Source organism: Hirundo rustica, chromosome 3 (assembly GCF_015227805.2).
Source record: "Hirundo rustica isolate bHirRus1 chromosome 3, bHirRus1.pri.v3, whole genome shotgun sequence".
NCBI classification, from domain to species: Eukaryota; Metazoa; Chordata; class Aves; order Passeriformes; family Hirundinidae; genus Hirundo; species Hirundo rustica.
Window position 1 is genome coordinate 76389758 of NC_053452.1, and position 16530 is coordinate 76406287.

The following is a 16530-nucleotide window of genomic DNA, read 5'->3' on the forward strand; positions in this document are numbered from 1 at the left end:
GAAATTGAAAAAAGTGATCGTATGGTATGAAGCTTTTTTGCATCTGAAAAGAATCTGTGAGAGTATATGTTCCAAAAGTGAGAATGCTGTGACAAAAATGCACCTATCTGCCTCTTGCTTGAGTACCTGACCATCAGTAGATTTACCCATTCAAACTATCAAAGCATGGTTGTCTTTTACAAGCTGTGTGATTACCATTCAGCAAGGACTGGGGCTTTGAAATTATAGGATCTGCCTTTCTCAAAGAACGAGTGAGAGCTGAAATGCTGTTGCTGTGAAATTATCTTACTGGTTTCTTTAATCTTATATTTCTATCTTTACATGATTTTGGAGGAGTTGGAAGGGTAAGAAGAAGGGTGGAGGCATGTGTTTAATAATCATGTACATGCTTGTGGAAGAAAGCCTTTAAGTAGGAAGAAAAAAAAGAGGAGAAAAATGTATATATATGGTGTCAACAGAGGGGAACCTCTTGAGTTTATTGGCTGAATTGGTCAATCACTTCCATGAAGGATGATAGCCAAGAAAGAGCATTGCCTGCAGGTTAGGTAAGTGTAAATCCAAACCAATGTCTGAGCCTGCAGATTCTGTGTGCACTACACACAGATATTTCATACTCAGAGTGTAAACAGAGCATTGCGAAGGGTGCTGCTGGAAGCCATCCGGAAGCAAGGAGCACAGGAGCAACATGGGATCAAAAGCCTGCAGTCCTCTTACTGGGTTAGATGTCTTTGCAGAAGTTGATCACTGTGCACTCTTTCATCCTTCTTGAAAAGATATATCTGATGACTTCTGCAACAGCCAAATGGCTGCTGCTCCCTTTCCACTTTTAGCTCTAGGCTGGATCCAGGCAGCAGCTTGGATGAGATCGTTCTACTCCTCTTCTCTTAATGCTGCACAGAGAAACATGCGAACATCACACAGAGGGGACAAAGCACAAAAGGGGATGTAGCTATTTCCATAGAGAGCTGAGATGATGAGAGAACATATGTGAAATTTTGTCCTTCTTTTTCTGGGTTTGTTAGGAATAAACTGTAGACACTTGTGAGTCCTTTGGCCTTTGCTATATACTGGGTGCTACTGACTTGAGAAATGCACAGTCTTTTCAACTGAATTAAGGATGCTTTCTCTCCTTGTCTGGTTCTTTCTGTTAAGAAGGAAAATTTAGGATATAGCAGTAATTTCTATAGCTTTAATTGTTTACTAAGTAACATTATCAGTTGTTTCTCTGGTTCTTGTTTGATTTTTTTTTCCTCTTTAAAGCTTTTATGATACATGCTATCATCTAAGCCTCTGCTGAACTCCATACGTCAGAGTGTGAGGTTGTGTATGTAGCATAAAGGGTGTAAACTTAACCAGAGTGATCAAATTCTCTTATGTACATTTAAAGCTAGTCAAGTAACCACATGTATGTGCTGAAATGTCTGTACTCAAATCAGAAGGCCATGTATCCTTTGCAGTCAGCAGAGAGAGATGGGTGATTCACCTCTTTCTACATGAACATCTGCATAATGATATGAAATATGTCCCAAATGCCATCTGAATTCACAGAAGCTCTGTGACCTCCACAACATCCTGTGGCAAGTGGTTTCATAATTACTTGTGAAAAAATAATTTCCAAATGTGGACTCCTCAGTTTGAGAGAGACATGGACATACTGAAGAGAGTAGAGTGAAGTGTTACAAAGATGATGAAGAGGCTGGAGCATCCCTTCCGTGAGGAAAGGCTGAGAGAGGTGGGACTGTTCAGCCTGAAGCAGAGAAACCTCAGGGAGATCTTACCAATCTATATAAATACTTGAAGAGAGGATACAAAGAGGACAGAGCTGAGATATTTTCAGTAGTGCCAGATGATAGAGGCTGTGGGCAGAAACTGAAACAGGAAATTTCCCCTGAGCATCAGGAGACAATTTTTCTCTACTGTGGCACTCTACTAGGTGGCCCTGCTGGAGCGAGAGGTTGGAGAAGATGATTTTCAGAGGTGTTTTGTCCTTCTTTGACTTTTCCTATTCTTATGTTATGAGAGACAGCAATCATTCACTTACCCTGTGTCACTAAAAACTTGGTAGACCTCTATGATACCTTTTTTCAGTTGCTTTTTAATAGAGATCAGAACTGAACATAGTACTGAAGAAGTGCTGTAGATGTGTATTTTAGCAGGTGGTGTATCTAAATATATAGTGTATATAGCTAGTTCCTGGTTTTCTTCTCAGTTCCTTTGCAAGCGATTCTGAACACATGGCTGATGTTTTCATAGAGCAGACTATGAAAATTTGAAGATCTGTTTTCCTTCTGCATGGTAATTATTGGTTTAGCCTCTGTTACTGTGCAGATAACTTTTTTCAATACAGGCATAGGCTTATCTCTAGCACTGAATTTTATGGGGTGGACTGTTAGCTTGCCATTAACTCTCGAGAGATTCCTCTGTACCTTTTTATAGTTGACCTTTGTTTTTATTAAATTGACCTGATAAACAGTTCATGTTCCTCATCAGCAACTGTCATGGTTTTGCATTTCGCTCTTCTGTATAGATTAAAGAACTTGAACCCCAGTAAAGATTTTATTTGTAGGATCATTCTGATGCCTCTTTTCTCTGCAATACTAACCACTCCTTTTTTTTGTTTCCTATTTGAGACTGATTATTATCTCTAGGAGGGTTTTACATTTATCTAATGGCAGATTAGTTTCTTTTGGCACCTTGGTGGAAAGACCTATATAAAGCGAATCAGAAATGCAGAAGTTACCTTTGCTGACTTACTGCTTACACAGCTCTAAAAGATATTACCCTGGGGTTCTAATTTTCTTGCTCCAAGATTTTAAATCCAGAATTATTTGTTCAATTTATGTTCTTTTGCAGTCCCTGCAGAATGCTACAGCTTCCTTTCCTTCATAGTGTTCTCAGCTTGTGGAGTCATAAACCTCAGTGGAACTTTGGGTGAGATTTTCTTGCTCATTGCTAAAATATTTCTTATTTATTCTGGAAAGTTCTGTTAACCTTTTTCCTGTTGGTTACATATTTTATTCTAAAAAATCTTAAAGAAGACTAATAGAGGAAAAGTTTATATAGACCAAAGAAGAGCTTTGGCTAGTATATATGCTTTAGCCTCTAATTAACATTGAGGTTTTCTCTAAAGGAGTTAGTGTAAAAATAAAATTTAAAAAGAAAGAACGGAGAGAAAGAAAAATCTATAATAAAGTTAATGGAATTGGTTATTTTTGCAAAATGTCAATTTACATAGCTTTATGTACATTTGCCAAGTTTTACAATCTTTGAAATATAATAGGACAAAATAGAAAATTATGACCTTCATTCAAGCAGTAAGACCTCTAGAAAGTGGAACTTTTGACTCTCTATTGGGTTTGTGTGACAAGATTTTGGTAGCAGGGAGGCTACAGGGGTGGATTCTGTGAGAAGCTGCCAGAAGCTTCCTCTATGACCAATAGAATCAATGTCAGTGGAAGGGACCCACACGAGCGTTGAAGAAAAACTGCAGCCTGTGGGAAGGACTTGTATTGGAGAAGTTCATGGAGGACTGTCTCCAATGAGACGAATCCACATGGGAGCAGAGGAAGAGTTTGAGTCTTCCCCCGATGAAGAAGGAGCAGCAGAGACAATGTGTGATGAACTGACTCCAATCCCTGTTCCCTGTCCCTCTGCATTGCTGGTGGGGAGGAGATAGAGATAATTAGGCAGAATGCTAAACTCAGGAAGAAGAGAGCTGTGGGGTGAAGGTGTTTTTAAGATTTAGCTCTATTTTCTCATTATCCTACTGTGATAATTGGTAATAATTTAATCTAATTTCCCCAAGTTGAGGTTTTGCCTGTCATAATAACAGGTGACTGATCTCTCCCTGTTCTTACTTCAACGTACAAGCCTTTTGTAATACTTCTCCCCTGGCCAGTTGAGGAGGGGAGTGAAAGAGTGGCTCTTGTGGGCATGTGGTGTCCAGCCAGGATCAGGCCATCACAAGAGTCAATTATATTAGGATGTTTATAATACCTTTTTGTGCTTCCATTGCAAATTAAAGGACACAGAGAGGTTAATCATTTATCTGAAATAAAACTGCTGTTGGTAGTCTGGCCCTGGAAATCATCTAGTGAGAGAGCTTGCAGATAGTCAGGGGATGAAAGGAGCAGGTCATAGTGCTGATGTTATTTCATGAATTCTTGATGGCAGCCTGAGCAGACTTGCTTTCAGATTGCTAGAAGTCCAAACTGGGGGCATGGATCAGACTTTGTTGACTTACAGTTAATTTCTTTATTGGTGAAGTATTATCCAGCAAAGGGTAAACTTTTTATCCTATACAAAGCATGTGGTCCTTGTGTAAATTCATTAAAAACATTCCTTCCTCCCTTTACTTTTCCCTGACATTGACGCTAAACAGAACCTGCATAAATACTGTGGGCAGGGTTTGTGCTACTGTAAGCTGCTTGTGTTTGTAGCACGAGCTTGTCATTATGTTCGGAGATGGCGGGAAGAGATTGCCCTCTGAAGATGCCTTTATCCCTTTTCTAATGATAAACATTAAAACAGCTAGAAGGGACTATTGCAGTCATCCAGAATGAATGAGGTGAAGCCCACTTCATGTTTCTGGCCGTGGTGATTCTTATTTGAAAAGGGCATAGAATCCTTCTGGTTTCCAGCTTGATCAGATGCCAGTGTGCTCTGAGTGTGTTTAGTTTAATAGTCCAAGACAGGGGGGAGGAGCTAGCACTGAAAAGGTGGGTAAAGTCTCAACTCCTTTGCATTTTATTTGTTAAGAGTATGTACATGCAAATATATGTAACAATAGTACTAGTACTAGTAATAGTACTAGTAGTAATAGTGCAACAAGACAGTGCTTGTAAACTATAAAAGGGAATGTTGTGTTGTGTCAATACCTATAGGGGGCCTGCAGGAGGGCTGAAGAAGGACTTTTTACAAGGTCAGGGCAATGGTCTTAAGCTGAAAGCTGAGAGATTCACACTAGATATTAGGAAGAAGTTCTTTACTGTGAGACTGTTGAGGCACTGGTACAGGTTGCTCACAGATGCTGTGGATGGCCTTTCCCTGGAAGCGTTTAAGCCAGGTGGGATGGGGCTCTGAGCAACCTGATCTAGTGGAAAGTGTCACTGCTAGAGCAGGGGGGTCAGAACTAGAAGATCTTTACAGCCCCTTCCAGCCCAAGCTGTTCTATGACTATAATGACAAGGGAGTTCAGCAGGATGGCTAAGGATTAGATTTACCCAAGGAAAAAGAGAGCACACGTGGTTAAATTACATGGGATACCAAGATGAATTAACAAAAATGTGCCCAGACCAGTGGAAGCAGGAAAGCTTACTGCTAGGGAAAGAGTTGTAGTGACCAAAGAAGTGATGGTTTCCTACACCTTAATGTGAATCGGCCCCTAAATAAAACAAATTATTTTATCCTGTGGACAAGTTATTTCATAATAACCAGTTAGAATGTTTTGCATGTTTTTCCTGACATGTCTGATATGGATGACTGACATGGAACCAAGAATTCTGTATTACGTTCAATAACTTGGATAAATAGGCTTTCAGTGCTTACCAAATAGGCAATATACTAGTAGTATTTAAGCTATTTAGAAATGTTATTAAAGTTTCCACCTGCAGGCAATTTCAAAACAAAATGTTAGTTCGAAAATGACAAGATTTAAATAAAAATACTTGTTTGATTTATTATCAAACTGATCTTAATCAGTCAAGTTTGTTTTCAAACATAAAAGTTCTCTACCCTTGGTTATGGTAGAAAACAAATGTGGTGAGTTGAGAGTATTGCACAGTATCAGGAGTAGGACCTATGAGAGAAAGGCCAAATATTATGAGATTCCTGTGTCTTGTGCTTAAGTAAATTGTGTAAACCTGAAGTGTAAGCATATATTAAGGATACTATTCTCATTAAGCAAAGCTGAGCAATCATTAGGTTCCCATTGGTTTCAGAGAGTTTTACTTTGTGTATTTACATTTCTTTCTTCTTTTTCAGATGGAAATACTGACATGAACTTAAGAATTTTGATGCTTTCAAACCTTGAATTTTGATTGTTAAATGACCAGTTCAAAATACTGCCTGAACAAGATGAAATGCCTTGAAGACCTTTGGTTCTGCTTTCATTTTTCCTGAAGCAATGGTTTTCTCCGCAATGTTGACGCTGGCCCACTCTGGGACCTCAAATGCTACTTTCATTGTTTATGAAAATGCCTATACGAATTTTACCACTCCCCCGTTCTTGCTTCATAGTGGCACAACACAACCATTGAGATATAATTCAGGTGCTGTGCTCACCACTGAGAGAAGTACTTTCCTGGTAAACACCACAGCTATCCTGCCATCACAAGAAGTTTTCAGGAGCTTGAGTTTGCCACTCCAAGTCATTCTTTCTGCTGCTATGATATTTATCCTCTTTGTTTCTTTCCTTGGAAACTTTGTTGTCTGCCTGATGGTCTACCAGAAGGCAGCTATGCGATCTGCAATTAATATCCTCTTAGCAAGCCTGGCTTTTGCAGACCTGCTGCTGGCAGTGCTGAACATGCCATTTGCTCTGATAACAATCATTACCACTCAGTGGATTTTTGGGGATATATTTTGCAGAGTTTCTGCCATGTTCTTCTGGCTTTTTGTCATAGAGGGGGTAGCCATTCTTCTTATTATTAGTATTGACCGATTTCTTATCATAGTTCAGAGGCAAGATAAACTGAACCCCTACCGTGCAAAGATTCTTATTGTGATTTCCTGGGCAGCATCCTTTGTTGTTGCGTTTCCGTTGTCAGTAGGGAATCCTAATCTGCAGATACCGTCGAGAGCACCTCAGTGTGTTTTTGGCTACTCTACAAGCCCAGGTTACCGAGCCTACGTGATAGTTATCTTGCTAATTTCTTTTTTCATTCCGTTCCTGGTAATGCTGTATTCTTTTATGGGCATACTCAACACCGTCCGCCACAATGCAGTTCGTATCCACAGCCACCCTGATAGCATATGTCTCAGCCAGGCCAGCAAACTTGGTCTCATGAGCTTACAGAGACCTTTTCAGATGAATATTGATATGAGCTTTAAAACTCGTGCCTTCACAACCATCTTGATTTTGTTCCTTGTCTTCATAGTCTGTTGGGCACCGTTCACCACTTACAGCCTTATTGCCACGTTCAACAGCAACTTCTACTACAAGCACAACTTTTTTGAGATAAGCACTTGGCTCCTTTGGCTCTGCTACCTCAAGTCTGCACTGAACCCACTGATTTACTACTGGAGGATTAAGAAGTTTCATGACGCATGCTTAGACTTGATGCCCAGATTCTTCAAGTTCTTGCCACAGCTCCCTGGCCATACGAGGCGGCGCATCCGGCCCAGTGCCATCTACGTGTGTGGGGAGCATCGGTCGGTAGTTTGAAACTGCAGTTGTTTGACAGTGATTGTTGTTTGCTGGGGTAATTTCTTTTTAGGCTCTAGGTTGAATTTTGTTTTGTTTCATATGGCTTTTTTGGTGTGGCCATATCTTATGACTTGATTAAATTTTCAGTACTCTGTGCAATTTTGGGAAGATAGAGGGAGGGAACGTGATTTGCTGTAGTTGGGTTTACTGCCGTAATACAGTGTAAACAGAATAACAAATGTTACCTCTAGGATTCCATGAAAATCCATTCTTTATATGAAAACTATATTTGGAACATCTTGTCAGGTTTATGCTTACTAGGCCTGCAATTTTATCTAATTGTAGGGACATTTTTTATGCTGCTAAGATACGGTGCATTTAGTTGGTGTAAGTTTTTTGAAAACTGTTGCTGCTGTCTGCCAATATGTTAGAGCCAAAAAGTCTCATTAGATTATTTCTATGTAAATTAATGATATTTCAAAAGTTTTCATGGTAACATTAAAGACTTTTTTTTAAATATTTCCATTAATATTTTTGTGCACTTTAAAAATTTACTATATTGTTTGTTCATTTGAATATTTTGTTCTGTATTGAAAGTGTATTATTATTGCTTCTATTATTATTTGTTATGTTGGTGAATTTCAATGAAAGACTCATGTAAGCTCTAAGAGGGCAATTTATGTTGGTATAGCTACATATACAGTCATAGATTTTCTGGTTTTCTAACAATTGATCAAAATTACCTGCTCAGTTCTTAGGACATTGGAGGGAGAAAACAGAGGAATGAAAGCAAAAGCAACAAAAATACTATGACCTGAGATTGAGGCTAGAACATGGTCTAGGTGAATAGTGTTCCTGTTAAAATTGTTACAGGGTAAAGGGTTACTGTAGTTGTTACTTGAGGCTGTTACAAGTTCTCCAAACCTGATGCTATGCCTGAAAATCTGTCTGAAATAGTAATTTTTGGGCCTGCAATATATACTGTGTTGGTGTAATGTTGTTTCTTCTTGGAGTTCATAATAGGCTAGGTGTGCTCTACACTGCTGAAATCATGCTGTCAGGCATTTGTTGGGGTAGGATTTGAAATAGTAGGGTAAACCATCACACAGATAGCAAATGAACCATAGCTGAGATTAGGATTTAGTCTACATAGTAATTACAGGGAGAAAAAGAATCCTGGACTTGTTTTACAATTTAAGTATTGGATCAAAACCATAAGCAGTCACAGAATCATAAAATGGCTTGGTTTGGAAGGAACCATAAATACCATCCTGCTCCAACCCCCCCTCCAACCCCATCTTCCACTAGACCAGGCTACTCAGCTGCATTGAACTTGGCCTGGAACTCTTCCAGGGGTGGAACATCCACAGCTTCTTTGGGAAAACCGTTCCAGTGCTTCACCACCCTCACATGGAAGAATTTCATCCTATATCTTTTCTAAATCTGCTCTCTTTCAGCAATTACCCCTTATAACAGTCAGCCAGCAGAGTTTGCTGGGGATGTAATTTAAATTCCCCTTTTCCCTCTGATACTACTTCACATTGATTTTTTTTTTTTTTTTCATTACCTCTTTGTCTCTGTAGTGGCTGCTGCTCATCTATGAGGCATCAGCTTCTCTCCCTAAAATGCCAAACTACCTTTCTGATTAATGTCAGGCTGTGTTGGTATCCTCCTGGAGAGCAGAAAAAAAAAGATTTTCCTTGATGATAGCAAACCAAACTCAGACACTTTTTTTTTTCAATCAGCTAAATAAATATTTATTGTGAGACAAGTAGAATTAAGACTTAGGTTTGAGCTTTGGAGCCAGATCCTCAGTTGCTCTGAGGATGGGAAGAATGCCTGCAGAGTCAGCTTTTTGGAGCTGTGACTGAGAACAGAGGAATTGATGTTCAACAAACAACAACCAGAGCTAGGGTTTGGGCTTCTTTTGCTTCCATCTGTCTTTCAGTGCCCCAAAGCATGGGGACGTCTCCGTTGGTCTTTTACCAGAGGAGGAAAAATAATAGCAATTTTATCTAGTTCTGTGTATCCACACGTGTATGAATGCCTTGTCCTATGTGGATGTCCAGGGACTGCTTGCTTCCTGAGGACAACAAAGTGTTCACACCCCAGATTTTTTTTAAAGGTCTTCAATAAAGAACTTATTTAAGTTATCTCTCTTCTTCTCATTGACATCTAATGGTGAAACTGTCGTTGTTATTTAAATTTTAGCAGTACAAAAGGAAGAATTTTGTTATCAGTATTTTCATTAAAAAAACAAAACAAAAAACTGCCAGCCCCTAACTGTGGGTTACATGTAGAGGCACCTGGCAGTGATGTTATCAATGTCCATGCTTTCTCTTCCTTGTCAGTTTTACTGATGGTGGTATAGATTTTTCTGATCTAAAGGAGTTCCACTATAAAGCAGTGTTTAGTGTGTCTTTGCAGTAAGGCTTTTATTTTTAAATTACATTTACATTGATAGCACAAGGTTATATTCTGGTTAGTATGGATTTTCTGTTTCAAAGCTGTCATACCTGTTTATCTCTGAAAGCAGCAAAATTGTGCTTAGAGTTGATGTAACAGAGTGTACATTGCCTAAATGGTAGGAACAGATATTTTTGCTGTCTTCCAGCTCTACGATGCAAGAGATTTGAATGTTGTGAAACACAGTAATTCAAGAAGGAAAGAAGTTGAACAATACCGGAAAATTAGTGAAATTACATTCCTGAAGGAGGAGAGAAAAAACATTTTCTGGGATTTTCGTGATTTCTGATATGTTCTGGGTGTGAAGTATAAATTGCAAACATCAAAGAGTCAATTTGTCTTGATAATTAAGCATTTGCTTACACTGACTGTAACAAGGCTTCTAGTCAAAGCTGCATCTTCTGATCCTTAGAAAAAATAAACCCAAATTCTGTGGCCCAAATTCAGAGGTGATTTCCATAGTGATACAGTATTCACACTTACCGGGGCTTTTTGAGGTGATCAACGCATATAGTCAACAAAACGGTGTTCAAAAAAAGAAACAAGGTGGTGTAGAAGTATCCCCTGGGTAATTATGTGTATACAGAATCGTTTGTGCTATTGTGTCTATGTACTGTCTTGAGAGCAGTGCCTTGATAATTACAGCTGGTAAGTCCTAGGACCGAGTTGAAGACCTCTGAACTGCTCAGTCTTGCTGTCTGTGATCCTGCCAAGAGTCTTGCACAGCTTGGCTTAGATTTGTGATGTTAAAACGCATACATATTGGCAGAAGTGGGTCTCTTGAGGCAATTTAATGGTCTTGACCAAGACCAAGGATTTTAAAAACTCAGACTGATCCTTCTTGACTTTACTGGGGAATTATAATTTTTTTCCTCTCCAGAGATGATATTCATTACTAATCTGTATTCCCTCATGTTCTATTTTCAGACATCTTGGTATGGAGGATTTAAATGAATGTATTTTGAAGTATGTTGAAGTTTAATTCATTCAGTCAAAGCATGCTGCTTACACAGTTCTCAGTTGTACAAATCTATTGCTGAAATGATTCTTTTGTACTCAAAAATGTGTATTTTTGACATTTCTTGTTACTTATGTAAAAACATTTCTGTATATAGAGAAGAAAATTGTTTTGCCCATTGTTGCTTTCTGTCACCATTTTTTTCACTTGTATGCTTAATGTTTTCATATTTTATTTTGGGACATATGCATAAAAAACTAAGATTTCAGTGATCTTTCTGAAACCATTTGAGATTTTTGATTCTTAGATCATTCAACAATGCACTCCTTGAAAGAGATTTTAATTTATTTTAGTGTGAAAACTAAAAGTTCAGAGCACAAGCTTGTGGTTGGAATGGTGAGGAATATCTTGAGTCCAGTTTTCCAGGAGCCACTACTTTGCCACTACTTTGAACTGGTGTTTTTTTTTTTTTTTTTTTTTTTTTTTTTTTTTTTTTTTTTCTTTTTTGGAGAGGGGTTGGTTGGTTTTGTTATTTATTTTTTTTTTTTTCCTTTTTTCTTTTTTTTTTTTTTTTGAGGACTAGTCATTGTCTGATGTGGAGAAATCTGAAATTATTGTTTTAAAACAAGCTGTTAAGTAGAATGGCATTGTCTTTTCTGTACATAATATACCCATGAAAATACCCAAGAAACAACAACAAAAAAAGAGAAAATAAACATAAACATTCTCCAGAAATGTAGCAAAAGTCTTTAGAATTGACTCTTGTTTGTACATGCACTTGTTTCTTGTATTTAATGCCCACCTCCATAGTTTCAAACATTTCTTTTATCTGTGAAATAACCAGGATTGCCTTATTGAGGTGGTTTTGTCTAAGCCAAAATGTTTCTTGCATAAAGCATTTGCAGAATGCTCTTTTCTGAGACACTGGAGTAGAGACATGTCAAGATATCTAGAACAATTGGGATAGTATCTAGCAAGCAGAGAGAGAGCTTAATAAGGAAGAAACTTTCCTAAAATACTACCTGAACTCGGTGTCCTACCTTTTAGCTTTTTCTAAGTAATTAAGATCATCTTGCAGTGTAATAAATAAAGCAGGCGCTAGTACTGCAGGACATGATTCATATCAACACAAGACAGTGACCTTTGTGATTCAAGTGCTGCATGTTTGTATGTGATGGATTATTCCCCATATTAGTAATGTGAAAAAAAGTTCAGCAACTCTGCTGTTTTGGGGAAAACTTTAGGCTTGACAATGATTTAGCAGAAATTCTGCTGGAGTGATTTCTCTAAGTGATAAAGACACGTCCCCAAAGAGTGCTTGAGAGGAGATAGATATTTCTGGTTGCTTGAAAATGGCTGTGCTCAGCTGCTGAAGTGCCTCATTCTGAGACTCCATACCTCTGCAACAGCCACTTTTTCCTCCCTCATCCTCTCCAGGTGTGCCCCCCCCGTCCACCCAAGGCAGCTTCTTCTGCACCACTGTGTTGCAGCAGGTACAATGGTGGCAGGAGGAGGTGGAGGTCCCTGGGCATGCTGTGGAGGCAGCAAACCTCTGACCCTGTGCCACTCTTTGCTGTCTTGAGTTCAGGTTGGACCATCAAGGACACACTGAGGATGAGTTTTACCACCTCTGCATGTATGTTTGCCTCTAGTGCTAGTGCAGGATACTTATTTTATCCCCAGTAGTGTTAGAAATTTTATTCTACATCTTTTAGCAACTGAGTTTCATCCATCTTCAGCCAATTTATGACTGAATAAGAATCCCTGAGCTGACCTGTGTCTCTATCAGTGTTCTGGGCACAGGATCTGCCAGTGAGCTTCCAGCATAACAGAAGTTCCTACAGCTTGCTCTCAAAACAAAATGGCATACATGAAGACATCTGCAGCTCTGCTTGGATGTAAGTGGTAAAACAGCTGTAAGTCAGTGGCTGCACTGTGGTGGAGGAAAATCTGAGTGGTAATGGGACTTCTTAAGTACCCCTTACAGAGACAGTGCTTGCTTTTAAAACTGATATATGGATATTTATGCACAGACTGTTGGGTTGTGTTGTTCTGCCTTATTGTGTGACAGTGAATGCAGTTTGATACCAAATCATTACAGTACTGCTGATAAGTAACAGTGTTCATAAATACCAAAGTAGGACTTGTTCCTGCTTTATATTATCATCCTGTTTACATAACCAAGCTTTGCCAATTTGCAGGCACAGAACATAGCAATAATGAGATATACTTCTTGTTTAATCGGTGCTCTGCCTTCAGTAGGTTACTGCAATCCAAACCTCTGTGATTGACCTGAAATAAAATAAGCCTTTTTGCCATCGTGAGTAGAAATTCCACTAACGTTTCCCCGTCTTTTGAAAGAGGAGGTCTAGTGAAATAAATGACAGTTCCTCCAAGAGCCAGTTAAATCTGATCTCCAAAGGAGATGTAATCACAGTTGTAATAATTTTAACAGTATCTTCCTTTGATTTACTGGGCTTAGGCTCTGTGTCAAAGACAGAGAAGTTTTTGGTGGCTGAGGGTATTGCCTCAACAACCAGGATGGCAAGAGGGAGCTGCTGAAGCCTATGTGAAAATCTCAGTGCTATAGTTTGAGACCTGCTATTCTTTTGGATGTCAGAGCTGCCTTTTTCTGTAAAAGTAATTCCTTTCAAAGGAAGAGAGATGAAATGAAATCTCTTGCAACATCTCTTGCTTCTTTATTGACACTTTAACTGTGAGAACAGTAATTCTGAACTTGGTTCCCTGGACTTCGGTTTTTTTCCATTCCTCACTGAAGGGGAATTGAAAGTGTCATTTATCAGCCTGTGTTCTGTTTCTGATCTAGAGGAGATGAGCAGTACCATCAGCCCCTCCTGTGAACTGTGTCACACTGAACACTCCTTGGGCTGGAGAGAAAGGGTGAGTGTGGGAAGAAGGTGAGAGGATGTGCTCCAGCCACTGTTTGGTACCAGATGACGTTGAGTTTCACAGTTTGGCGGTCAGGAGAGCAGCAGTGGAAGCCAGGATCTCTCCCATCAGTGCAGTAACTACTCCAGCCCAGGTGTGTCCCTTCTGCTGAACATTTTATTAGTCTTTAAATGTGAAACAGCTTTTACAGAGGTGAAGGAGGGTGCCTTTTATATTCCCAACTGAGATTAGGTAATCCACAAATTCAAGGGGTGAGGAGAGACTGTTGAAAATCCCCTGAGGTCCTGAGAACAACTGAAACCTCATCTTCCTAATATTTTCACTACTGAATTATTAGGTTAAGGTTAAGTCTACCAAGACTTGCATTTATGGGCCTTTTTTTGCAGACTAAGCTGTTGGTTGAGCTCTGAAAATGCCCATGGCTGGATCTTCTCTGTGGCATAGATAATGTAAAGCCTGTTTTGTAAATTCTAGTTGGGGATGCGCATGGCTTACTGCCATCAGTGCTGCAGCACTTCTGGACATATGCAGAAGCAGGTGTATGAGATACATCTCTGAAACTTTAGCTGTCTGTAGCTTAGACAGCTCAACCAATCACTTGAGGCTCTTTTGCAGCCACTGGAGATGAGTGGACATTTTCAAGTTTTTAGGAACTCCTCTGGAAGGTTACCCTGCAAAAGGAGTGAGAGAAACAGCATGATAAACCCCTAAACAATTTGTTTCTGGTGGTGACTCCACTGGAAAAAAAAGATTGGGCATTGCAGAACTTGATTCACTTCCTCTAATGCTTCTTTGTGGATGAGATGCAAATTCCTGCATTTCTAACCATGATGTGGATTTTCTCCTGAAAAATTAAAATTGGTTCAGTTTAGTCTAATTTTTTAGAAGGAATTAGAACCCTTTGCTTATGTGTGCAAACACTTAGAATGAGAGTTAGTATTGTTAAATTAGGATGCATTGCCCTTGTATCTTTAATTACTTGGTCTTTGATTTCTCATGTTCCAATGCAGAGAAGACTATAAAGTCACTTCTAAAATTACCTAGCCTTCTAGCATGAGTTTTAAGGTTGTTAATTATAGCATTTCTGTTATGTCAAATTTAGAAGTCCAGAAGACATCACTGCATTGGCTGAGCTGCTCTCATATCTATTTTGTTAGACTAGATAGATGGAACAATGGAAGATTTGTAAGACTAAATTTAAGTAAGATCAAAGCCAAGGGACCCAAGTCTTGAGGGGACCTGACTTTGCAGCCTACTAATTTGGGCAAGTCAGAATCTTTGAAGACAGCCCAAACTGCCTATTTGATTTCAGATTTTGTTTGGGTATTACCTGATGTGAAATGAAGGAGTGTCCTGTCCATATCATGCATCCTTACATGTCCTGATCTCTAGGCACCAGCATCTAATTCATTCCTGTTCCCCTCATTCTGTCCCCACAAAGTTTTGTGGCCTCTTGCATTGTGCTGTGCTTCCTGGTAAGTGGTGGGAGAGGCACTTGGATCATGCAGCACCTGCTGAACCATTCTGCTGAGAGGTAAGTTCTTTTCCATGTGTCTGTGTTTTAAAGGAGATGAATTCTTTATCGTTAGATCCCTGCCTTCCTCCTCATGAACTGGAAATGTAGGATTTCAGGTAGGTGCTGTGGGGGATGGTAACCAGGACTTCAGCAGGAAAGTGCCAGTCCTGCCAAGCATTTCTACTGAACAGCTGCTTTTCTGTCACCTGGACAATGTGAGACAGCCTGCAGAAGTGGCTGACTTCTTCACTCACAGGGCAGCAGGTGTAAGTCCCTACTTCTGACTCTCTCAATAGAAGTCTGCAGCAATTCTGGTGCCCTTCTGGTTCTTAATGCCTCATCTTTATCACACAACAGGAGTTAGTTTTTTTGTGGTGGGTTGTTTTGGTTTTGTTGTTGTTGTTGTTGTTTTTACTGAAGTAGGTCTTCAAGAAAAAAGAAAATTTCTAAAAGTATTTTTAATTGAGATAATTCGAGAGGTGCTTTTGTTAGCACAATTCATGCGATTTATATTACAGGAGGCCAGACTACATGACTGTAGTAACTTTCTGGCTGTATTCTGTATGAGATCCTGATTCCACTTAAGTGAAACTTAAATTTATTAGTGCCATTGTCAAGGTAAGCCTGACTATTGATAGAAACAATCTCAAACATAATTTAAAGAGGACAAAGAAATGGCACTTTCAAGACAGTAATTCATCCTAGGTCAACATTGGTGGTACTTGATTCTGGAAAGTTTGCTTTTCTAATCAACTTTCTCAGAGGAATTCATTAACTGAAAACCTGTGACTAATGAAAGATGTTTTGTTCTTTTGAAGTTCAAGCTAATTTCCATGAAGGTTACTATTACTAAGCAACAGATTCTGCAGAATATCTCCTGGGGGCCTGAAACTGTAATATGTACAAGGAGTAAAGCAAAACACAGTGCAAAAAATGATGAAATGCTATCCCCAGACACAGAGGCCACAAATAGCACTATGGCCAGGGCCTGTTTTGGAGTCTCCTTCCTTGAAAGCTGTTTTTTGACCAATGGGAAAGCTCCTGCAGAGGAGTAAAAGATCAGCACGAACCATATCACCATCCATGGTGAATGTAATGCAAGGTTCAGCCTCGACTCAAATATAGAGCTACACCAGAGCATGACCAAGGGGAAAGAAAAAACAACTAGTCCCAAATATATTTCAGCATCCATAATTCTTCAGAGAAAAGCAATCACCTGTAATATACTTCAGTGATACTAAAAAAAAAGAATGGTTATTCCAGCAGTGAGAGCAGAGGGAAATGAAATACCAGGAGTGCTTTCTTGAGTTACAA

The 16530-nt window shown here is 39.2% G+C and overlaps 1 protein-coding gene across 3 annotated transcripts in view; it reads left to right on the top strand.

Moving 5' to 3' along the window:
• GPR63 (G protein-coupled receptor 63) overlaps window positions 1-11099 on the top strand; it is a 28304-nt gene extending 17205 nt beyond the window's left edge. For 2 of the 3 annotated variants that reach the window (XM_040060654.2, XM_040060655.2), the window contains exons 3-4: window positions 2854-2931; window positions 5983-11099. In XM_040060654.2, the coding sequence (XP_039916588.1) occupies window positions 6125-7384 (1260 nt within the window). In that variant the 5' untranslated portion in view covers window positions 2854-2931; window positions 5983-6124 and the 3' untranslated portion in view covers window positions 7385-11099. The remainder of the gene's footprint in view (window positions 1-2853; window positions 2932-5982) is intronic. The other variant, XM_040060656.2, reaches the window with a different exon arrangement.
• The last annotated feature ends 5431 nt before the right edge of the window (window positions 11100-16530 follow it).